Consider the following 25,802-nt stretch of genomic DNA (forward strand, 5'->3'; position numbering starts at 1 on the left):
TTTTTTGTTATTTATAAAGAGAAAAAAACACAAGGATGCCTTTTTGGCTTGGTCTCAAGCAGCCTTTTGTTCAAGATTTTCTACAACCATATTTTCTGCATTTTACCCATTGACTTTAACTAAGTATTAACATGTTCATCACAAATGTATATATTTATATGCACATATAATTATCGGCAGATTAAAATTCTTCTGAAACAGAATAGCATCTTATAAATTATGTACATTTTTAATGTTTCCATCTTGTGTACATTAAGAAATGCATTTTTTTCATTACAGGACATAACAGCTTACCATTGATTTTCAAGTATTTGAGTCAATTTAAATTCTTAGGAAAGCTATAATTTGCACATATCGTTGTAAGGCGGAAGCTCATTTTGCATGGCGTTTTATCAGAGGTCATGAAGCGATATCACTTTGCGGAGGAAAAAAACATTTTTGTTCCGCGTCTAACTAGACCTTTGAACTTGCATGTCAGAAAACCGAAATATGCAATTTTCCGAAGGTAGATGGACACTCGCTGTATGTGTGGTGTTTTAATCTCTTTTTATTTACTTGAAGGCGTTTGTAATTGGGGGTTGCTTATCCTACATAAGATAGCAATAATCTTGAGTGCCCTTGGGCACATCTCCTTATTCTTAGTTTATGTAATATATTATCAGTCATACACACTTCATTTCAATGACAAATGTGGAATGAATTGTCCAGTTTGAGAAAAAAAAGATGAAATCATTAATGAAAAATACAGCTTGTTGCAGACAAGACCAAGAATGAGCTCATATTTCTACTCGCCCTTCAAAAAAATAGATATGTTTTAATGTGTTTTAAAGCATCTATTCACATATTTGTGTATATGTTATGTTGTGTTATAACCATGTAATAATCATTTTTAGAATGTACTTTGTGATGCTTGGTTATACTTGTTTCAAATATCACAATAGCTGGACCATGGACTTTGGTTTTATGATCTACAGAAGGTCTTGCACAAAGCACCAATACCAAAGTTTAACAGTCCAATGACAAAATCTCAGTAATCAACAAGCTCCTGGAAATATATTGATTTATGGTAATATATAAGCCCTGATGGGGGGAGCAAAACATGTGGGGGGGGTTGCGGTGGAGCAACCGCTGAGGCCGCTTCCTACTCTATCTCACATGGGTTGGATGGGAGAGCGGTGTCTCTTTACTCACATGATATATGGTAGGCTTTAATGCAGAGAAGGAATGGGCCTTAAAGCAAAAGTTCACTCTCTCAATCAGCATTGATTATTTTTTAAGTCTTCAGGAGGGGAAAAAGGGTTTTCTCAACTAGAAATGCTAGGGGGCAGTTCTTAAAGTGATTTCTTAGCAAAATAAAGGAGACATGGATGAATGAGCGATTTTTCTGTGAATATTAAAAATGAATTAAATAGAGGTTTTGGTTTGTGGTGCTCAGATGCTTATTTTTTTTACATTATGCTATGTGATTGGGGACATGTAACAATTATAAAGTCCAGTACGTGATCCCCCCAAAAAAGGACAGAGAGCAGATATACAGTATTTACTGCTTTGTCACCAAAGGCTAGTACAGTGCATGTTCCCTCCAGAGTAGTGAACACTATAAAATACTCAATTGGATACAGTAGACTTATCATTCACTCAACCTCCGCATACTTTGTCAAATTTGGCTGGTAGTCCTCTATTAGCATATGTAGCTTTATACACTGCTCAAAAAATTTTAATCAGAGTATAGCATCAAGTCAATTAAACTCCTGGGATATTGATCTGGTCAGTTAAGCAGCAGAGGGGGTTGTTAATCAGTTTCAGCTGCTCTGGTGTTAATGAAGTTAACAACAGGTGCACTAGATGGGCAACAATGGGATGATCCCCAAAACAGGAATGGCTTTACAGGTGGAGGCCACTGACATTTTTTTTCTTACTCATCTTTTCTGTATTTCACAGGTTTTGCATTTGGCTAAGGCCAGTGTCAATACTGGTAACATGAGGTGATACCTGGACCCTACAGAGGTTGCACAGGTAGTCCAACTCCTTCAGGATGGCAACTCAATACGTGCCATTACCAGAAGGTTTGCTGTGTCTCCCAGAACAGTCTCATGAGCATGGAGGAGATTTCAGGAGACAGGCAGTTACTCCAGGAGAGCTGGACAGGGCTGTAGAAGGTCCTTAACCCATCAGCAGGACATGTATCTGCTCTGCAAGAAGGAACATGATGAGCGCTGCCAGAGCCCTACAATATTACCTCCAGCAAGCCACTGGTGTGAATGTCTCCGACCAAACAATCAGAAACAGACTTCATGAGGGTGGCCTGACGTCCTCTAGTGGGCTCTGTGCTCACTGCCTGACACCATAGAGCTCGACTGGCATTTGCCATTGAGCACCAGAATTGGCAGGTCCAGCACTGGCACCCTGTGCTTTACACAGATGAGAGCAGGTTCACCCTGAGCACATGTGACAGACGTGAAAGGACCTGGAGAAGCCATGGAGAACGTTATGCTGCCTGTAACATTGTACAGCATGACCGTTTTGGTGGTGGGTCAGTGATGGTCTGAGGAGGCCTATCCATGGAGGGATGCAAATACCTCTACAGGATAGACAATGGCACCCTGACTGCCATTAGGTATTGGGATGAAATCCTTGAACCCATTGTCAGACCCTACACTGGTACAGTGGGTCCTGGGTTCCTTCTGGTGTATGACAATGCCCGGCTTCATGTGGCAAGAGTATGCAGGCAGTTTCTGGAGGATGAAGGAATTGATACCATTGAATGGCCCCCACGCTCGTCTGACCTAAATCCAATAAAACATCTCTGGGATATCATGTTTCAGTCCATCCGACACCGCCTGGTTGTTCCTCAGACTGTCCAGGATCTCAGTGATGCCCTGGTCCAGATCTGGGAGGAAATACCCCAGAACACCATCCATCGTCTCATTAGGAGCATGCTCTAACCTTGTCAGGCATGCTTACAAGCAAGTGGGGGCCTTACAAACTACTGAGTACCATTTTGAGTTGCTGCAATGCAATTTCAGCAAAATGGACTAGCCTGCTGCATCCTTTCTTCACTTTGATTTTCGGGTGTCTTTGAATTCAGTCCTCTGTAGGTCGATCATTTTCATTTCCGTCAAACGATGGGGCATCCTTACGTTCCTAGCAAATTACCCAGTCCATATCAGTATAGATATCCAGCATGACATTTTTCCCCATTGAGATTTGATGTGTTGTCAAAGTGTTCCTTTAATTTTTTTAAACAGTGTACAAAGGTAGCACTTTATTAATTAACACCTTCCAGGACATTATGGAAAGGGCCACAAGTTTTTTTTCATGAAAGAATAATTATTTTTGACATAGTAAAATAGCAGAGTAAGTAGCATACATATCACCTTCATATTGGCCAATGTGACAAGCTTCAGGCTTAAAAAACAAATTTCAAAGGAAGAGTGAGCACTGATGGTCATGGCCGACCATACATTTTGTATAGATTCTGATCAAAATTGTTGAACACAATGCCAAAATATATGCATAAAGTCTGCCTGGGGAAAATCACACATCCAACAGTTGGATGATTGTGTGGGAAAAATCTTTTGTCAATTTAGCAGGGGTAAACTAAATTCTTTGAAGAAATTTATATTGTATAAGATGATCTCATGCTGACACCAATCTAGTGAAGGAGGAACCTCACATATCACCCCAATTATCACCCCATCTAATTGTGGAAAATCAGTCAACCAGGCATTGCAGCAAGACAAAAGGACCTTAGATGTATCAATTAACAACTGTTTGTATATAGTGAATAAATCCTTGGTCAGGTTGCTATCCCTAAGTAGAGCCTCTGAGTCACCAATCCTTGCAATCAGATTGGAAGAGCCAAACCCTGGTATTGTTTTTTTCAACCGGTGATTCTCTTTTTTTAAAAAGTGGTCTGAGCAGCGGATTCACCACCAGATCACTTTTAGGAGTGGCATAAGGGGACGTCCCCTCCTCCCGCTGCTGTTCGGTAGTTCTCTTGCTTACCTGGAAGATCGGTGAGCCCGAGAACCCATCTGACTATCATGGCAGTCGGGCATAGAGATAAGTGAAGGAAAGATGGCCTTCACTCATCTTCATGGCCTAGGAGGACCAAAGCGATGTCATTACGCCACGTCCGGTTCTGGCCTGATGTAAACAAGGCCATTTTTTTTAAGCATTAGATCAATGTTTTTTTTTAATCTAATGCTTTACATTATATAGGAGAGATGTGGGGTCTTAATGACCCCAGATCTCTCCATAAAGAGAAAGAGGACCTGTCACTGTTTATTTCTATCACAAGGAATGTTTACATACCATGTGATAGGAATAAAAGTGATCAAAAAACATTTTTTTAAAGGGACAGTGTAAAAATAACAAAAAGTAATTAAATAAATAAATGAAAACATTTAAAGTGCCCTGCCCCCCATGCTTGCACACAGTGGTGAATGCATACATAGGTCATGTTCACATAGGTAAACGGTGTTCAAACCACACATGCGAGGTATCACCACAAACATCAGAGCAAGAGCAATAATTCTAGCACTAGGCCTTCTCTGTAACTCTAAACTGAAAACCTGTAGAAATTTTTAAAGAGTCATCTATTTTTAAGTACCGTAGTTTGGAACCATTACACGAGTGTGCACCTTTTTAAAGCATTACATGTTGAGTATCCATTTATTCGGCATAACATCCTTATTCATATTTTACAAAACTTTGACTTATATATTGTGTTTTGTTTTTTTGAAAATCCATTAGTGTATTTTTTCCAAAAAAATTGCGTTTGAATAATGCTCAAATACTGTGTAATATATAAAATGGCAGCAACTGCTAAATTATTCTCTAGGGCCTCTGCTACAAAAATATATAATGTATGGGGGTTTTAAGAAATTTTCTAGCAAAAAAATATTGATTTTTATATTAATGAGAGAAATGTAAGAATTGGCTCGGGAATGAAGTGGATAAGATGATCTTGTGCTGACACCAATCTAGTGAAGGAAGAACCACACATATCATCACAATCATCACTATCCAATTGTGGAAAATCAGTCAACCAGACATTGCACTAAGACAGAAGGACCTTAGATGTATCAACTAACAATTGTTTGTATATAGTGGATGAAGCTTTGGTCAGGTTGCTATCTCTAAGCAGAGCCTCTAAGTCACCAATCCTCACAATCAGATTAGAAGACCTAAACTGGGTGTAGAAGGAATATCTAAACTGTAGGTATCTAAAAGGTGGGAGTTAGGGAGATGGTGTTGGGATTTTAAAACATCATATGGTAGTAGCACTCCATTCCTCACCACCGTTCCAAATGTCCTAATACCAAACTTTGTCCAAAGGATTGGATCTGGCTAAGAATAAAAATGGGGCAGCTGAGGGTTTTTCCATAACAGCATATGTGGGGCCACCACCCTATCCTAGTTAATTTCTGCACACCTGGTTACCTCCCATGTTCTAATAGTAGCGTACCTAGACACCATAAGAGGGTATGAGCCCTGCTACCTCTAGATACTAAGTAGGATAAAGCTTCATATGAACCCACAATGGCCTCCTCCAATGATATAGCCGCATCATCTTCTGGCTTCGTCAACCACCTATGTACAAAAATGAACTGACCTGCTAAAAAATAACAAGGAAAATTTGGTACCACTAGCCCCCTTCCTTCTACAGTTGTGGAAGTACCTGCAATTCAAAGCAAGAGGGACCCCCGCGCCACAGAAAGGCAGATACCAATCTATCTATATTGATATATGATTGACAGCCTCACATGTGCATGTTTCCCTATAATTGTGTAGAGGGGGTGTGTCCATTCCCTCCACTCAGGTCTCAGATCACACTCAGCTCTCCTCTCTGAACTGTGCAAGGTGTGATGTCAGATCCCCGCCCAGAAATGCTGTATAAACTGTACACTTTGAATAGATGTAGAGGAGAGGTGGCTGCAGATAAACAGGCACAACCTATGTAGGAAGATTTGTTTCATCTCTGTGTATCACCTGAGGGTAGTCTCTTCACTGGGTGTATGTGTGGGTTTACAAACACTAAGAAAAAGCTTGCAGACAATATTCATGGTAGTTGGTTTGCTCAGGAGAGGAAATTATTAACATTTTGTTTATTTGGATTACAAATATTAGAAAACCATACTTGACTGGCTCACATAGATCGTAGCTGATTTGACCTCTCACAGCTTTTTGTTGCAGAAAAGAACCTTGCCAGCAGCAGCAGAGAAGACAAGACCAAAGAAAAGTTATCTAAGAAGAGTACAGAAAAGCTCTCTCAGAAACACAAGCCACCACCAAGTCCAGCAAGTCAAGACACAGGGGATGAATCTTTCCGGGAGACCAACCACGAGAAGAACATGCGTCTTGTCGCTTACTCTTCAAATGAAGAGTGCATCCAAATCCTCTCTTATAAGGAATCAAAACAGAACTCCGCTCACCAGACTGAAAATGAAGGTATATTTGGATATGATTGTAATTATGGAAAAAGAAATAGCTGATCATAATAGAACTAGGGGTATGTGCAGCTGCTTTCACAAGATTTAATGCAGTGCTTTTCCTTATACGGTAATCATCTTCCAAGGTGAATGAAAGAAGCTGTCTGACATGGCAAAGCTTATCCTCCACGGGCATTCATCAGTGTGTAGCACTACCCCCTTAGGAGTAGATGGGTTTTGGGTCCCCCTATAGTCGTGCATAGCCAGGCAACATGCATTTCCTTCCAGCCTTGCACTCCACATATAGTAAGTAGTCCATGAACTTGTTTTTTGAGGGGATTTTATTGGGGGGTTTGAACTTGAATGGGGATGATGGATACATGGGATGCCCAAGGAACTGGTAAACTGAGGACAACTTCCTAGAACTAGGTACAAATGCTCAGAAGGGTTTCTCTTCTTTGGAGAGCTATCCATCCTCTCCTGACGTACCACCTCAGACCCCAGAAGAAATCTCCTCTTCACCCAGCTGCCTGAGGGAATCCCTGGGCAAGGGGACCCAGAATCTGCCACTTCAAGATCAGCAGTCTTAGATGGGGGCAAGTCAGGTTTTCCACCAGAATGCCCTCTCCCCTTATCTTGGCCAGGGAGTGTGCGATTACTCACTCTGTCCTCTACTGCAAGATTGTGGGTGGCTCCCTTCAGGCCTGAAGCTGGGAAGGCTCCTTCCCTGCTCCACAAGTTGTCCTCTCTCAGCAGACAGTTGAGGCTGAGAAATCCTCCTTTCTAGCTCCTCTGCCTGTAGGTACGCCCCTCTCCTCGACCCCCCTCCCAGGCTCCACACTCCATCCTACTCACTCCTTCTTCCACCTGAACTCTCCCGCTACTGAGCAGGCTCAGTCACTCTTAAGGGCTGTCCTGACCCCATGCCAAGCCTCCTGCTTGAGGATTGGTCAGAATCTTTTAACAGGGCAGACCAGCTCCTGCTCACGGATATCATATGTACTCTCCAGCGCCTCAGGATATGCACAGCCAAAAGGGATGCCAAGGGTACCAGGACAGCGACAACCAAAGGAAATGTTCCAGGGGTGCAGCCCTCCTCAGACGGGGAAGTCAGCCACTGGATAGAGAGAAAACAGGTGGCGCACACACCTAGTGCATTATCCAAGGTTTATTGTAGGAATGAAATAATAAAAACATATTCACAGACGAAGCATGTATCTAAAAAGCATAGAAAAATGACAATGGCCACAACGGCGGGCAAGGTGTTCTCACTGTCAGTGCGGTCAAATGGCTGACGCATTTTGAGGACGAATCCCTTTCCTCGGAGCTGATGACCAACCTCTGATGCTGATGTTTGGTGTATGGACAGAAAGAGCCTCGCTGTTGATGCCTCAAACATCAACAGCGAGGCTCTTTCTGTCCATACACCAAACATCAGTATCAGAGGTTGGTCATCAGCTCTGAGGAAAGGGATTCGTCCCCGAAACGCATCAGCCATTTGACCGCACTGACAGTGAGAACACCTTGCCCGCCGTTGTGGCCATTGTCATTTTTCTATGCTTTTTAGATACATGCTTCGTCTGTGAGTATGTTTTTATTATTTCATTCCTACAATAAACCTTGGATAATGCACTAGGTGTGTGCGCCACCTGTTTTCTCTCTATCCAGCTCCTGCTCACCCCTGCCCACTGAGTTCTAGAGACTTCTATAAGTCTCTAGATCACAGGGAGGTATCAGGGAACTGATCTGCAAAGCCTCTTAGCCATGATCCAAGTTACACCCCTCTGAATATTTTTCCTGGCTGCTACTCAGCCTCCTACTTATAAAAATGATAGTTAGCTCCCCCTGGCTAACTAGGAGGGTGCTACAAGCATGTAGGGCTCACTGTTGGTAGGAAGGGTGAATACAAAATAAAGTAAAACACATCCCCTGAGAGTTATTCATTTGTACAACCATAAGCTATCCACAACTATAGGCTGGTGTTTGGTTGTTAAGTTTGGTTGATTTAGATTGGAATGAGAAAGGACTACATGGCAATCTTCTACGTCTGCACGAACTCCATGACCTACCAGTCCCTGAGCTCTATGTAGGAAAAAGGAGTGACATTTGAAAAGAATGAAATAAAAATAAACACTATAGAATAGAAAACTCTTGTAATATCTAAAATGAGGACCTGTCACCTCTTTCCTGTCACCATTAAGATATTACAATCCAAGAGCACCAAGAGCACAATAAGGGCATCATAAGTAAGAAGGTCTCTTTATTCTTCATTGTCTTTTCAGGTAAGGGCTCCCTGTATCCATCTTTGCAACATCTAGTAAAAATAGCCCCCTAAGTTCCAGAGGGTCCATAAGCAGCTACAAAGACTGCACAATGGTATATCTGGAATGGAATACAAGTTAAAGGTAACCTGAATTAAGAATAATTTGGATATTGCCATTGGTGTCCTTCTTAAAAAAATTCTAGTTGACTAGCTAGCTCTGTCTCCCATACTTTCTAAATCACAGAACTTGAGCAAACACGCAAATTGGGAAAGTTAATCTCCTGATCAGCAAAGTGTTCCAGGTCAGCGGCTCAAAGTACTAAAACCATTGGAACAGTATTACAGACAGAGAACTGATATTTTTAGAGTGAAAGTCAGCAATGGAAGCCTACACACTCCCTCAAAATTGATTTCATTTTAAGCTGTGCTTTGGCCAGGGACCCCTTTGTCCCAAACACCACAATGGTGAATCATCTCTCATCTTCAGTGCAGAGTGGGAGGGTCTTTCTTTGCCAATCCACAATGCTGCCTAGTCATGATATGGACACTTTCCATTGAACATTCAGTGTCAGGGTCCTTACAAGTCCTGAAGAATTCAACAGTAGCATGGTGATTTTACAACTAGGGGCAACGATAAGGCAGGTCAGCATCAGGCCCAGAATGTAGCGCTGGATCACTGGTTTCCACTAGCAGAAGAGGCACTAGAAAAGACATGTAACAACAATAAAAAAGGGCTTTGGATAGCTAAACATTTCTATGAATTTATTTTCAGAATGCAAAGCTGTGATCTTTAAAAACTGCATCATATTTGCTAGCATTTGCTTTGCATTTTAAAACAAGCAGAGGGAACTAGTGGTGAGACTCTTTTTGCATACTTTGCGGTAAACTTATTTTTGTAGCAGATAGAGAAATGCAAAGAGGCCTAATTGTCATGATAAATTATTTAGGTGCGCCTGCACTCTTAAAACACGATAAAGCGTCCCACATATGCAAACTTCATAGAATGTGCAGCATCCATTAAGATGGTTCTTGGTGCCTGATGGGGATTTAAAAGCATCTTTACAAGTTGTGTGCTGCAACGTTATCATTAAAACACTATAATTTGTTGGGAAGTCCCATCCCCAAAAAATTCTGTAGGATGCTGAGACTGGTTGAGATCTTTTTTGTTCTCTCTGGGGAGCCTGCAGTGATACAGTTTAATGAAGACTTTTGGTGCAATTAAAGAGCAGAAAACTAAATAGAACATCTGCCGAAATCACAAAATATTACTAGTTAACAGTTTTAGCTTCTTTTCTTATCATGCAAGAGCAGCAGATATGCAAAAGTGGAGCCTTTCAGTAATACTAACAAAATTACACCATAGCGCTCAGAGACTCTTGAGAAGCCAACCAGGTAGAATTAAGGGTCATCAAACTGATGTTGGAAACAAAAATGTTCCACCAATGCTGACCTCTCGAGATCTGGGAATCATAAAAAATTCTCCTTCCCACCACAAAGCATATATCAAGGAACATGCCCTCTTCATCAGAGCCCTCCTCTTGCTCTGAGGATGAGGGCATGTCCTTTGAATTCCAGAGGTAGTTGGTCTATATCTATGTGAGTTTCATATTCAGGATGACCATTGAGGTTTCTGTGTTTTTTATCATGCCTTTCCTTTTTGGCGTTTGTGAGTATGCACTCATTTGTTTTTAAGTTGAATAAATTACAGCCTTTTCACCCTTCAATTTTTTTGTTTATTGAGCCTTTCAGTACCTGAGACCCTCTAGTGCTAGGGTTCTAAAAAAGCCTGTGCACCCTTAGTCATCCCACTTAGAGTGAAAAAGCAGAAACAACACTTATTTCCTTTTCTGTACTCCCTGTCTCTTCCTTTCTACCTCTCTGCACTTATTAGCAGTGTCTCTTCTCCTCTAGGATTTTAGGTATTGCTTGTGCTTATGAAGAGAGACAGTCTATTCAATGTCTGCCTGTTACACAACTTTCTGCCTTTACTTCTTCTAGACAGAACCAGTTAGCAGCCTGACCATTCCTAGGGGATAGTAGCAAAACGCTTGTGATCAACAGCACTTGGTTGGAGACCTGGGTCCAGCAACCCAAGCCCTGTGACCTTACCAAACTACTGTGTTTTTGTCTGTCCTCCACACCTCTAAACAAGAAGATAGCAAACATGGATCAAGTAGAGAAAACCCTCACTGAATCAAGGCCCCTGGGGATGGGGGGGGGGTGTTCTAAAAGGGCCCATTATTAAGCCTTCTTTAACTGGTTAAAGTTTATCTCTAGGCAAATGTTAGAACCCCTTCATGCCCCAAACCCTCTACCCACTCACACCAATCTGCAATGCTAAAAAACTCCCCAAAGATCTATTTACTCCCAGTCTTCTATCATGTAACCCTCCACAGCAGCTTTTCCAAGAGTAAAAACCGATGATCCACCAGACCTGCCAACTAGAAGCTCTGAAGGTAATTAATCTACACTGCTGAGACAGCTAAACAAAGTTTCCTTATTGCACAGCCTGCCAAAGGGGATTTGTGACTACCAATGACAATTCTGAAGACTCCTCCTGAGAGTCTGATTTCAGCTCTCTTCGCTGGGTACAGGGTCAGTGTTGATAGCAACCTCTTAAAGATATAGTACTGGATATGGGATATCTTCACATGCACACATATTTTCTATGTTCAATTTGCCTCAATAGCCACCTAATGGGCCTCCTTCCCACTCCAAAATGCAAGTGTACAATCCAAATGCACACGTTCCTGCGTTAAAAATGGCTGTGTGTATTAGTGGGTGCTGCAGCGATCGTCGGCTGGAACCAAACAGAATCAGCAAGGGAGAATGTCACCAGCACACCGAGGATCACCAATATGGGTCCAAAAGTTTTAATGAACGATCCCATAGTTACAGCAAGGCAACATTTCGGAGTCTCACAGGACCCCTTCATCAGGCATGTGACGTCATGCCTGAAGTGGTCCTGCAAGACTCCAAAATGTTGCCTTGCTGTAAAAATGTTTTTGTTCATTAAAACTTTTGGACCCATATTGGTGATCCTTGGGGTGCTGGTGACATTCTCCCTTCCTTCCCACCCCAAGCCCCATATCAACTGTGTGCACCCTACATAGATATATGTATATATAAGTCAGAGTTTCCTTCACGGATTCGTCAGTACTGAAAAGTGCAAGCCAATGCTGCATCCAGCATCCATGCCAATGCTACATCAAATAATAAACCAATGCTTAGCTGGGCACAGGTATATATTGAGCAGCATGGCTTGTTAAACTTCTCTTACTGGTCTCCAGAGAGTGCTTGGCATGTGTTAGGAATGCATGGTAATCATCCTGTATGCTTTATGTTGAGTCATTAAGGCCACCTCTGCTGATGATAATTCACCTATAAGGTTTGTTATGTATCTCAGGGACTCCACTGAGAATTCTGGGTCAGCTTGTATGAGTTTTTGCAAGGGGGTACTGAGCTGGAAGTCAGGTGACATTAGCTGCCTGGGCCAATACTAACATGATATAGTGGTGGCCCCAAGTGGAGATACTTCATCATTCAGAGGTCAATCAAAGAGTAACCTACAATCAGTGACACTCACTGTGTTATATAGTTACCTACTCCCTGTTCAGGCCTGAGATCACAGTACCTGGTAAAGGGAAGTCTTTCAGCATCAACTTCCTTTGAGGCTCTGTGATGTCATGTGATCAAACACCAATAGCTGGAAAGGAAGCTGATGATAGAAGATGAAAAAATAAATTTCACAATAAACCATGTTCTTTAGGATTACCCACCTTTCACCATGTCCACCATTCAAAGCGACACCATGGCACACTCTACATTGTAACATTGTTTAGCTCACAAAATTCTGTGTTTTTCACTAAAGAGACAGTTAGTTGTGCTTGCTCCCCAAGCCAAATCTTTCCATTTTTCTGGAGATTGCAAATATAGCTCTACTCCCGCAGAAGCCACTTGAAAATGCTTGTCCCCAATGGTTGCCCTGACCTTGCAAGCGTCCCAACACCTCTGACAATCTGGGTTCAGACATATTCCAACAGTATGAAATAATAATGCAAGAGACACGATTCTTTAGTAACACCTCTATATTAGGATCGTTCAGAAGAGTAGACCACAGAATGAAGGTTTAGGAGCTATATCCCTAGTAAATGCATAAAGCCAAAACACTGATAAAATGGAAATAACCAAATAGCAACGGTTAACAGATTATACAGTCACAAATGGCACATTATAACTCTGTAACTGCAACACCAGCATCAGGAGGGGGAAGAAAAGGCTTGTTGACTTGTCAGCTCCTTTTGGGCCACCGGCGTCACAAAAGGAAATGCAAAGAATTAAGTAAATATACATATATATATATATATATATATATATATATATATATATATATATATTTATATACTCTGACATAAATGGGTATAGACACTCTAATTTGACACAAACAATGGCTTAGATGGGAAGAGGTCCTTTTAACTAGAAATAGCAACTTGAGTCCTGAGATGTTTAAAGTTCCTAATATGACAATAGCTGTTGTCTTCTGCTAGCAATAGTGGGGCCCATATACAGTAGTGAGTAATGGTAATTCAATGAAGATACCAGACAGACTGTGGTAAATGCTCAAAGTAAAGATCTCTTGGATCTTTCTGAGGTGTCTGCATGCAGTGTCTCTAGAGTGCTGTCAGAAAGAGGTTGGGCATCCGCCTGCTCATTAATCCCATGGATAGCAGCATCTCCAAGGAACAGAGTTCTTGCACAGGCTCTTAGCTGTTTGCAGAGAAATGTAGAGTTACCGCCTATCAGCCTGTTAGCGTGGCAAGCAGAGATGACCGGCTGAAGACTGGATAGTGACAGTCCAGATGCAGAGAAGCTGCTGCGATCCCGGTGTGCCGATCGACATCACCACTTTGCTGAGTCCCGCACTAGTAGCCAGCAATCTATCACTGGAGGAGAACGCTGCGCTCCACTCAGCTCTGAATCCTGTGCCAAGAGAGCAAGGCAGCACCCTGCAGTAGAATATCATCTTTCTCAGCTGTATTCACCTCTCTCTGGTAGTTGTAGTCCAATCGGCACTCAGGAACACAGCATGTACTGGCTACAGATCCCAGAATCCTCAGCTGTACAAGAGCTATATCCACTCTGCTAATAGGAAGTAAGGTAGCAGTTCCAGTACTGGGCACTAGGGGGAAAAAGGATTAGATGCAGTCCCATTTGTAAGTGTCCTTAGATGCCATAATGATATAGCCGGCACCTGGCTACACAAAGTTAAATGTTGGTTTTTGCTGGGCATAGAATAAATCAGCTATCTGAGAGTCTATCAGCAAGAAAGTGATCATTTTCTTACAGACTTTCTGAAGGAGTGGAAATGCAAATTTCATCTCTTTGCTAGTAGCTGGTAGCCCAAACAAAGAGTCTGGAGGACAAAAGAAAGGTAGGTTATAAGCTGTTGGGGAAGGGCCATTACAGTAAACCAGATGCTTGAAAATTATTTTAGGGGTTCCTGAGGGGTAAAATATTGAGAACTACCTTAAAATGTATAAGTGATACAGCATAGAACAGCTGCCTCTCCAGTTACTGTAGAAGTGAACACATGAACGGTAAGGGCATTCGGCGGGCTATTAGCCCACCGTGTCCCACAATTCACTGCGCTCTCACATAGCTCAGGTGCAATACTTTGGCTAATCACAACATACTGACTGGCAAATGACAGATTGCGGCGAGTGCGTGGCGGTTGCAAACAAGTCGGCTGGCATTGGGTTTTTTTTTATTTCGGCGTCATTGTGACAATGCTGGAGGTTGTGATTGAGAATGGATTACAACGATGGAACCTTTTTTTTTGCCTTTCTTTTTTTGTTAATAAAGGACTTGTCAAATACTTTTGCTTCGTTTTTGTTAAATAAAGAAATTTTTCAAAAGACTGGTCTCTTTATTTTTTACTCAATTTAACCCTTTAATGATCGGGTAGGGGTACAAGTACCGCTTACTCATTCACAAGGGGGTACCCTGTGGCTAATGAGCTCTCCTGCCCACAGATCCCCACAACCACCAGGAGTTGTTCGGGAAGAGGCCCTTGTTCCCATTGGCATAGGGCCTGGTAAGCCGCAGGGAGGGGGGGTGCTCGTTCACCCCATTCCCCCCTTTCCTGCCCTGCCAGGCCTGTGTTCGGATCAAGGGTCTGGTAGGAATTTAGGGGGAAACCTGGTAGTGCTTTTAGGGGTAACCCCACACACACCCCCATTTTTGGAAGATGGGGTTCCCCTTAAAATTCCTACCAAGCCTAAAGGGTATGGTATCGCTTTTAGGGGGAACCCCATGCACTCTAAAAAAAATAAAAAAAATTACTGTGGGGTCCCTACCAGACCTAAAGGGTACACTGTTTTTTTTTGTTTGTTTTTTTTAAAAGTCAATAAAAATGTAATTTTAAAAAAACAAAAACATCAGGCCTGCTGCAGCAGGTTCTATAAATTGTACAAATATGCAGCTTTGCAGGTGGTTTAAGGGTACCCCCCTCCCAGGCATGATATTTAAAGGAATTTTTCATTTTTTTTTAATTTAAGCCTTAAAAAATTACTGCCTATTTAAAAATGGTACTTTTTGAATTCTTTCCTTCACTGATTCATGTCCCTTAGGACAATACATAAGTCCCAATACCCCTTTTATGGCCAATAACATGCATATAAGCCTTCAAAATTGGCACTTTTGAATTTACAAGTTCGCGTCCCATAGACTTGCATTGAGTTCGAAGCTCACGGTCAAACTTTCGTTAGGTTCGACCGTGAACCGAACAGGGGGGTGTTTGGCCCATCACTATTGCTAGTACCTAGAACAGTCTTTAGTGCCCCCTCTGCAGGGAAACGGATTTCTGTGACCCCACTGGAGGAAGACCTCCCCTTCTTTTCTGCCCCTGAGACACCACTGGAGGGAGATTTCCCCTAACTTCCTGACCATGTGACTTCACTGGAGGGAGACGTTGTGTTTCTGTGACCCCACTGGATGGTGAGTTCCTGTTTCTGTGATCCGCACTGGAGAGTGAGTTCTTGTTTCTGTGACCCCACTGGAGGGAGATTTTCTCTTTCTGTTACCCCACTGGGGGAGATTTGCTGTTTCTGTGACCCCATTGGAGGGAGACTTCCTGTTTCTGTGACCTCCACTGGAGCGTGACTTCCTGTTTCTGTGACCTCCACTGGAGCGAGACTTCCTGTTTCTGTGACCCCCCCTAGAGGGAGAGTTCCTGTTTCTGTGACCCCACTGGTGGGTGACTTCCCCTCAATTCCTGACCCTGGCACAGGAACAGTCCTAAAAACATTGTCAGAGGTTCAACGCCTTCCTTGCTGTACTATGCATGTGTTCTTGTCTATGACCCCATGGGATATGTTTCAAGTATTCCGCACTGAAGAGTGAGTTCTTGTTTCTGTGACCCCGCTGGAGGGAGATTTCCTCTTTCTGTTACCCCATTGGAGGGAGACTTCCTGTTTCTGTGACCTCCACTGGAACGTGACTTCCTGTTTCTGTGACCTCCACTGAAGCGTGACTTCCTGTTTCTGTGACCCCCACTAGAGGGAGAGTTCCTGTTTCTGTGACCCCACTGGTGGGTGACTTCCTTCAATTCCTGACCTTGGCACAGGAACAGTCCTAAAAACATTGTCAGAGGTTCAACGCTTTCCTTGCTGTACTATGCATGTGTTCTTGTCTATGACCCCATGGGATATGTTTCAAGTATTCTCCTGCAGTATGGCTATAGTATCTGATCAATTATTGTATCTGTTGTTGTGGCTGGAGGAGGAGAGTCGGCATGTGAAGATAACAGCTACAGACAGTAACAGAAAACCTAGAGGAGGGAGAATGAAATATTTAACTAAAGCAGACTACACAGAATGAATCAAACATTTTGCACATGCATGCTTTACATTCATTGGATTGTCACCTAACTGTCCTGCTGTGTGGTGCTGAGCAGTATGGCTGGAAAATGAAGAGGCATGATTTATGCTGAAGCGGCCAAGTACACATTCAACATATACAGGCCTAGTGTACATACACATTCAATGCAATTCCCAGAGATTGATGGGAACTGTAGTTTCCTTTGACTGCAGAGAGAGAGGAGAGGATATGATGTAATGCCTGCTACACCTCATCCTTGGCAGAGCAGAAGCTGTTATGTTTTGACTTAAAATGAAGACTTCCTGAAAATGCAGTTAGACTTTTCTTTTCAATAGTAAGGAATTTCACAAATGTATGAACTGTTTAGTATTTTTTGCAGGGGGTGTAGTAATGGGTGATTTTTTTGCCTATACTGGAGTTCTTCTTTAACCCCAGTCCTACCTATAGTCTTGCACTGAACTGAAACATGTAGATTTTATTGCACACTGTGAGCTCCTCATAGCATGCATTAGAAGCTGCAGCAATCAGATAGAGCCTTACTGTCCCTGACCAGCCTCTACTCTGTATTACATGCCAGTTTTGTTTAGTGATGGGGGCTTAGCATCACATGTGTTAGTTACCTAGGGTGGTCTGCATGCACATGCAGACCACCTTAAGTAAGAAAATAAACTTTGCACTGTGTATTGCCAGCTTTGCTTTATCCAAAAAAAAGTTTGGGCTTTAGTTCTACTTAAATTGTCATTATACTTGCAGACACTTATAGCAGTTATCAAAGGAATGCCCCTTTGAATTTAAAGTGGTTGTAAATCCTTACTTATACCCATTGAAGTGACTGGCCTCAAGTGATACTCGGAGATGAAACAATATCATAAGTTGTACCTGTTTATCTGCAGTCTTCTCTTCCTTGCATCTGTTCAAAGTGCTGAATTTATTAAGCTTGTCTGAGCTGTCAGAAAAAAGGGGGTGGAGAGCTGAAATGTATTATTTTCTTTAATTATTTCAGGTACTTATATAGCGCTGTCAGTGTACGCTGCACTTTACATATATATTGTACATCTACATCAGTCCCTAACCCTCAAGGGGGGTACAATATAAAGTCCCTAACTCACATTCATACATACTAGGGCCAATTTAATTTAGTCAGGATCCAACTAACCTACTCGCATGTTTTTAGGGTGTGGGAGGAAACCAGAGTACCCAGAGGAAAAACATGCAGGCACAGGGAGAACAGGCAAAATTGCACACTGCAAAGCTTAGTGAGAAGAGCTCTGAGAGCTGACTGGAGGAAAGGGGCACACCGCCTCCACACAGCTAACAGGAACAGAGCTAAGGCTGTCAATCACAAACTGTGTGCTGGTGTTCCCTGCCCATCACCATTTTTCTCTTGGTGTCAAGAAAACTTGTCAGAAGTGACTCATACTGATAGCAGGGGAACAAAGCAACAGATAGAAATTACATTTAGTGCTCTGGACTGAGACATGTACACACTATTGAGGGATATGCTTTGTTCATATTTCAGGACGGAGGTTTTCTACCACTTTAACTCCTTATATGATGATTGTCCTTAGACACACCAGACAAGTCTCTATAAATGAATCTTACAGTCAAACAATAAGGTGTAAGAGGGAGTTTAGAGAGAAAATGGGTTAAAAGTCAAGTCTTCTTTCAAAATTGATGCTGCTTATAACTTTTCCTATCCCCCTACAGGTGAATGCGCCTCTCTTATCTTGGCCTGCCTATTCTGCCACTTCTGCGATTTCCTACTTATGTTACCAAACATGTGTGAGAATATGGTGACCAGCTTATGCTGCCCGTCCCATCGGTACTACCACACCTCCGACGAGGAGAAAGCTAACAGTGACTGTAACTGTAACTGTGACTTTGACTGTGGCCTATTTGATGCTTGCCAGGAATCAGGTGAATGCCTAGAACTTGCAATGGAGATCTCAGAGGTTTGTTATCACTGAACTGAACATCTCTTATCACGCTGCTTCAAAAAACATCCCAACGTGTGTTTTTATCCATCAGCATCTTCAGTGTCTACAATCTGTTATTGACCATTCAAATCTATGAGATATATTAGGAGTCGTTTTCAACTCTGCTCCCAACATCGGGACTTTTGGGGGCACAGGTATAAACAACACCTATCACTTCCACTAAAGGAATGTCCATGTCAAAAGTAGATGTAATTTCACCTAGGAAACTCAGATTGGTAGCAGAGTTTGTGTGGACCATGGGCAGCTGTTAAAATTGTCGTAAGGCATATCTAAAGCCCCATTTTTCCTTTTTTTCTTTTGGATGGAATAATGAGGCATTAGAACTACTGTCTGGTTTCTGTTGCTGTCTGTTTCCTCATTAGGAAGATCTACTTTCTTTATTTGTCTTGATTCCTTTGTCCACCAGGAATAAAAATGATGGAAAAGTCCAACATTTTTAGTTTTCACCAGAACAGAAATAGAGCACAAATCTTTGAATAATGACACCTGGTCTGGTGATCACTAATTAGGCATTTTCCTTGCTTTAGGAAGATATCTTCTTACTTTTTACTTTGTCTACCTGACAGCAAGTGAAGAGAAATCTAATCAATATGAAATGGATGGTAAAAGTAATTTGAAGGTCCATTTAGACTTGTCCGTTCTGGGGTTTTGCCTAAAAGTAGAATTTCAGGATAAAACTAACCAGGGGCGGACTGACCATTAGGAAACTCGGGCATTGCCCGAGGTCCTGGGGTCAGTAGGGGGCCCCATTAGATGCTCCTGGTACCTTTTTCATAGGCTTTTTTGAGTTTGGGCAAGGACACAGGGGCCCCATGATCCCCTATTGCCCGGGGGCCCTATGAGTTGTCAGTCCGCCCCTGACACTAACTAATCCTAAAAATACCCCATTCCTCCTCCAAACACCTATGCTTACTAATCTACATAAGAAAGACTTACCTATTTTCAGGCACATGGTCCCCCTCCACTGTGTCAGCCAGTGCTGCTTCAGGAGAGAGGAGGAAGCACAACAAAAGACAACAGATTGGACATTGAAGCTTACAGGTGCCATCACCGTTCCATGCTTTACCAGGCATGGTCAAATGTTCTCTCCTCTCCCCTGCAGCCACCTTTGGCTAACACGGAAGATCACGTGACTGTACCAGTACTGACGTATTAGGTTTGATTTTCTAAAGGAGTTAATAATGGGCACCTTGCTTAGTGAATAAGGTGAAGCTGCTCTATAACCCCCTTCCCCTAAATACCCAATCATATGTGAAGGAAATTATAAAAAGAGGATTTTTGCTTGCATAGAATTGGATGGTTGCAACACCATATTCATTAAGCTCTACTCCTTTGGTAAAATAATTGCGCAAAGTTATTTCAACAGAATGTGTAGCTTTAGATCTATTCCACGGCTAACACAGTACTATGCCGCTACCGAACTCTAGCATGCACCAACTACAGTCATCTGACTCCATTTTGCTAGATAGTAATCTATTCAGCTCCTGAAATTCAACTTCAGACAAAGATGTGTTTTTTTTTCGTTTTTTTTTGATGGGGGAAGGGAGTAGAGCGTTTGTCAGGAGTCAAGAACTGAAGGTAAATCCTTACACTGGTCCCACAGACAAAAACAAAAATACATATTTTGCAGAATGGCTAATGGTTACAGCCTGTTGAGTTTTTGTTACTGTATGTAAATTCCTATCCTGGTGACAACTGACCTAATTTACAGGAATCACAGGGATGAGTTGTAAAGGAAAATCTTTTTAATGAGGTTATAAATTTACATGAGAAATTTTTTTTGTTCAATATGTACAGAGCCTTGAAAAAATATTTATATCCCTTGAAATTTTCCACATTTTGCCATGTTACAACCAAAAATGTAAATGTATTCTATTGGGATTTTATGTGATACAAAGTGACACATAATTGTGAAGTTGAAGGAAAATGATAAATGGTTTGCAAACGTTTTACAAATAAATATCTGAAAAAAGTGCCATGCATTTATATTCAGCCCCCTTTACTCTGATACCCCTAACTAAATTCTAGTGGAACAAATTGCTTTCAGAAGGCACCTAATTAGTAAATAGAGTCCACCTGTGTGTAATTTAATCTCAGTGTAACTTCAACTGTTCTGTGAAACCCTCAGAGGTTTGATAGAGAACATTAGTGAACAAACAGCATCATGAAGGCCAAGGAACACATCAGACAGTGATAGTTAGAGATAAAGTTGTGGAAAAGATTAAAGCAGGGTTAGGTTATAAAAATTATCCCAAGCTTTGAGCATCTCACAGAGCACTGCTCAATCTATCATCCTAAAATGGAAAGAGAATGGAACAACTGCAAACCTACCAAGACATGGCCGTCCACCTAAACTGACAGGCCGGACAAGGAGAGCATTAATCAGAGAAGCAGCCAAGACATCCATGGTAACTCTGGAGGAGCTGCAGAGATCCACAGCTCAGGTGGGAGAATCTGTCCACAGGACAATGATTAGTAATGCACCCCACAATTCTGTCCTTTAAGGAAGAGTGGCAAGAAGAAAGCCATTGTTGAAAGAAAGCCATAAGAAGTCCCATTTGCACTTTGCAAGAAGCCATGTTGGGGACACAGCAAACATGTGGAAGAAGGTGCTCTGGTCAGGTGAGACCAAAATTGAACTTTTAAAAAGCAAAATGCTACGTGTGATGGAAACCTAACACTGCACATCATCCTGAGCACACATCCCCACCGTGAAACATGGTGGTGGCAGCATCATGTTGTGGGGATGCTTTTCTTCAACAGGGACAGGGAAACTGGTCAGAGTCGATGGGAAGATGGATGGAGCCAAATACAGGGCAATCTTAGAAGAAAACCTGTTAGAGTCTGCAAAAGACAGCCAGAGCTACAATGGAATGGTTTAGATCAAAGCATATTCATGTGTTAGAATGGCCCAACCAAAGTCCAGACCTAAATTCAACTGAGAATCTGTGGCAAGACTTAAAAAATTCTGTTCACAGAAGCTCTCCATCCAATCTGACAGAGCTTGAGCTATTTTGCAAAGAAGAATGGGCAACAATGTCCCTCTCGATGTGCAAAGCTGGTAGATACATCCCCAAAAAGGCTTGCAGCTGTAATTGCAGTGAAAGGTGGTTCTACAAAGTATTGACGGGCTGAATACAAATGCTGCCACACTTTTCAGATATTTATTTGTAAAAAAATGTGATAACCATTTATCATTCTCCTCCCAGTTCACAATTATATGTCACTTTGTGTTGGTCTATCACATAAAATCCCAATAAAACACATTTACGTTTTTGGTTGTAAAATGACAAAATGTGGAAAATTTCAAGGTTTATGAATACTTTTTCAAGGCACTGTATTTTTAATTGTTTACATAAGGCAATAAAAGCATTTTCATGTCAAGATAGCAAAGATACAATTGTCTCGAAGAGTGGGAACATTGAAAACAACAGCATCAAAGATCAAAGATTGAGTGGGTTCACTAAAAAAATATTAGGCTAAACAATAGTCATGTTAAAAATCTGAAGTTTACAAAACAGCAATAAAACAGTAAAAAAAGTTACATGAGGGGAATGAAATAGAAGGGAGAAAAGGGAGTCCGTGAAGTGTGCTCAGTCAGTCCGGAAGGATAGCATTTGGGAAGGAGGGCAATTTCTCAGAAAATCATGGTTCTCTGAGTGATGAATTAAAGTCCAGAGAGAGAAAATGGGTGATCCAGGGATGCCATACCTTGGTATATTTGTGTACCCTATCTTCCAGTGTGGCTTTGATTTGCCATTGATCATGGCTTTGGTAATTTTTTTGTTTCCGTAAGACAAAACCAAGAGATCTCCCAGGCCTTGCCCATGATTTTTTTCTGGGGGTTGCTTGTTAGGGAAAGCTACAGTAGTGTCTGGGATAAGAGGCTTATCAAACAGAATTAAAAGGATCTGGAAAATCTCCAACCAGAATCTACTAATTATGGAGCAAGAGCTGTCCTTGCAACCCTGAAAGCAGGTTGGTGAGTAAGTAGTTACAAACGTATTACTTCTGGCAGAAACTAAATGCCATCGTGCTAAGACCTTAAAGGCCATTTCCAGGGCTGCTGCCTTCTGAAAGCAAGATTTGGTTGCCATCCAGATGTCAGAACAATCTTCCTGTTTGATAGCGGGACCAAGGTCTGCTGTCCACTTACTCACATAAGATGGGGGATGAGACAGAAATTTTAACTGTGCCTCATCCCTATGTAAACTAAAAATGTGTCTGTCATTAGTTATATGAGTCTCTTGGGACGGTTTGGGGACATTGTTATGTTCCCTACATAGCACTCTGTGGATATACATCATCCAGGGCAACAATAATGAACACTGCTGCCTGGGTATGAAAATGTGACATAAAATACCATTTTTTAATGACATGTTTCTTTGAATTTCTGTTTATATAAAAAGAGGTTATAACATAGCAAATACAAACATGTTGACTTTCATCCTAAGCATGTGACTTCAGTAAAATGGAATCTGGTCTTCTTACCTGGACTGCAGTGTGGGCAGGTCCTTCTTCTTCTTCTTCTTCCAGTGTGCACATCGCTGCATGATGACATGGATTCTTCCTATTGGATAGCAGAAGAGTCCATCAAAAGGGGTTTTTAACAAGGCTCTAAAGACAATATGATGCCATGATGCAAGGGGTGGCAACAAGCCCAGTTGACAAGCCAGAATGCAGCTTCTAATCTCCAATCTCCATTGACAAGAAGAGGTGTGGTGATGGACTTGTGTAAGTAAAACTGTGTCTTAGAAGTTGTTGTTTTTTTTTGTTTTTTGTTTTTTTTTAATTGTGGGTACCAATAGATAGGGGTCAGAAAAATAGTTTTTTTTTATTTGCCTGGAAATGGGCTTTAGAATGCAAGCCTGTGTTGAATATATAACAATGGGAAGGTAAATATCACTGTAGGTCAGGGATGGCTAACTTACAGGAGAAGTCACTAGCTAAATTCAATCTTGGAGCAAACACACTTAGAATATAGACCTATTGAACAATACACCAGACTGAAGACTAGAACCCCATCAGCTTTTTATTGCTGCCTTGTCACTTTTGCATATTTCACCTCGCTACCTGTCTGGAGAAACCGTTGTCAGCCTGACAGCACGTGAGGGATAGTGTCTATGAATGAGCCCCAGTTTATTATTATTATTATTATTATACAGTATTTATAAAGCGCCAATAGTTCGCTCAGCGCTGTACATTACAAAGGGGGACAGAACATGTGACAGAACAATACCAATACAATGCAAAACATGAGGGGATCGAGGGCCCTGCTCTTTCAAGCTTACAATCTAGGAGGGAGGGGATGGTGGCACAGGAGGAGATAGCTGTGGGGGATGGAGTGGTAGGAAGAGTGGAGGAGGTCGGCAAGTTAGCAGGGGGTGGGGTAGGCTTCCCTGAAGAGATGGGTTTTCAGGGTGCGCCTAAAGGAGAGGAGAGTAGGTGATAATCTGATGGGTTGGGGCAGGGAGTTCCAGAGGATGGGTGACACCCTGGAGAAGTCCTGGAGGCGGGCATGGGAGGAGGAGACCAGGGAACTAGAGAGAAGGAGGTCTTGTGAGGAGCGGAGTGTGCGTGCTGGGCAGTACTTGGATATTAGGTCAGTGATGTAGTTCGGGGCAGTATGGTGGACAGCTTTGTACGTCAGCGTTAGGATTTTGAATTTGATCCGTTGCGCAATCGGAAGCCAGTGGAGGGATTGGCAGAGGGGGGTGGCGGAAACGGAGCGGTTGGAAAGGTGAATGAGTCTGGCAGCCGTATTCAGGATGGATTTAAGCGGGGATAGCCAGCGGCGAGGCAGGCCAGTGAGGAGGGAGTTGCAGTAGTCGAGTCGTGATATGATGAGGGAGTGGATGAGCTGTTTAGTGGTTTCTGGAGTTAGGAACGTGCGGATTTTGGCGATGTTGCGGAGGTGGAGTCTGCACGAGTTTGTTAAAGAGTGGACTTGGGGCTGGAAGGATAGGTTGGAGTCCAAAATGACACCAAGTACTCTGGCCTGCGGGGCGGGTTTGATGGTGGCGTTGTTGGACATGATGGAGAAGTCAATGGGGGGTGGTGTCCGGGCTGGAGGGAAGACAAGAAACTCGGTTTTGGAGAGGTTCAGTTTAAGGAAGTGGAGCGACATCCAGTCTGATATGTCGCTCAACAGGTGTGTGATTCGGGCAGAGACCGAGGGGGTGAGGTGGGGGGTTGAGAGATAGATTTGTGTGTCGTCGGCATAGAGGTGGTAGTTGAAGCCGTGAGAGTGTATGAGTTGGCCAAGGGAGGAGGTGTAGATGGAGAAGAGAAGGGGCGCGAGGACAGAGCCTTGAGGGACCCCAACAGAGAGGGGGAGTGAGAGGGAGGTGGTGGCATTATAGGTAACGCTGAAAGAGCGTTGTGACAGGTAGGATGAGAGCCAGGAGAGAGCAGAATCTCTGAGGCCGAGGGAGTGTAGTTTTTTGAGGAGGAGGGGGTGGTCGACTGTGTCAAAGGCCGCAGAGAGGTCAAGGAGTAGGAGCACTGAATAGTGGCCATTAGCTTTGGCGGTTAGCAGGTCGTTGGAGAGTTTGAGTAAGGCAGTTTCGGTGGAGTGTAGGGGACGGAAGCCGGACTGTAGGGGATCGAGGAGGTTGTTGTCGTTGAGGTGAGAGCATAGGCGGGCGTAGACTAGGCGCTCGAGGAGTTTAGATGTAAATGGGAGCAGGGAGATGGGTCTGAGGTTGTTCGGGTCATTGGGGTCCAGGGAGGGCTTTTTAAGTATGGGGGTGATGTGTGCATGTTTCAGAGGGGAAGGGAAAGTGCCGGAGGAGAGGGAGAGATTGAAGATGTGGGTGAGGGAGCGTAGGATGGAGGGGGAGGGAGGTTGTAGGAGTTGTGAGGGGATAGGGTCAAGGGGGCAGGTGGTGAGGCGGGCATCAGAGAGGATCTTGGAGACTTCATCGATGGTAGTAAGTAGAGATGAGCGAATCGAACCAGGCGAACCGGAATTCGAGTCGAATTTCAGGAAATATTCGATTCGCGGCGAAACCGAAATTTTGCCTACTTCGGGTGCGCGAATCGAACATTTCCCGATCAGCCGGCAAAAGTGTCCCTGCAGTGAGCTCCGCTATTTCTGACAGTTCTCTGACAGAAGGAACACATGTTTAGCGGTTGAAACATTGTATCTATTAGTTTACATTTAGGATACAGATGTTTGAACCACTGTTCATGTGAAGAAGCTGTGAGAGAACTGTCAGAAATAGA

General features: G+C 42.7%; 1 protein-coding gene across 1 annotated transcript; it reads left to right on the top strand.

The window, feature by feature from the left end:
• Nucleotides 1-6,291: 6,291 nt before the first annotated feature.
• Nucleotides 6,292-18,580, top strand: MDFIC2 (MyoD family inhibitor domain containing 2). The gene is made up of 2 exons (XM_089672297.1): nt 6,292-6,456; nt 18,286-18,580. Exons 1-2 carry the CDS (start codon nt 6,360-6,362, stop codon nt 18,543-18,545), a joined length of 357 nt encoding a protein of 118 aa, XP_089528423.1. The 5' UTR covers nt 6,292-6,359; the 3' UTR covers nt 18,546-18,580.
• The last annotated feature ends 7,222 nt before the right edge of the window (nt 18,581-25,802 follow it).

The sequence above is a fragment of the Staurois parvus genome, unplaced genomic scaffold (assembly GCF_062004578.1).
Source record: "Staurois parvus isolate SC_StPar_1 unplaced genomic scaffold, SC_StPar_1.0 ptg000124l, whole genome shotgun sequence".
Classification (NCBI taxonomy): Eukaryota; Metazoa; Chordata; class Amphibia; order Anura; family Ranidae; genus Staurois; species Staurois parvus.

Excerpts from the sequence above, each read along its gene's own strand:
- MDFIC2 (XM_089672297.1), top strand. The coding sequence starts at position 6,360 with ATGCGTCTTGTCGCTTACTCTTCAAATGAAGAGTGCATCCAAATCCTC. Across the intron at positions 6,457-18,285 it reads TCACCAGACTGAAAATGAAG|GTGAATGCGCCTCTCTTATC; the intron begins GTATATTTGGAT and ends ATCCCCCTACAG.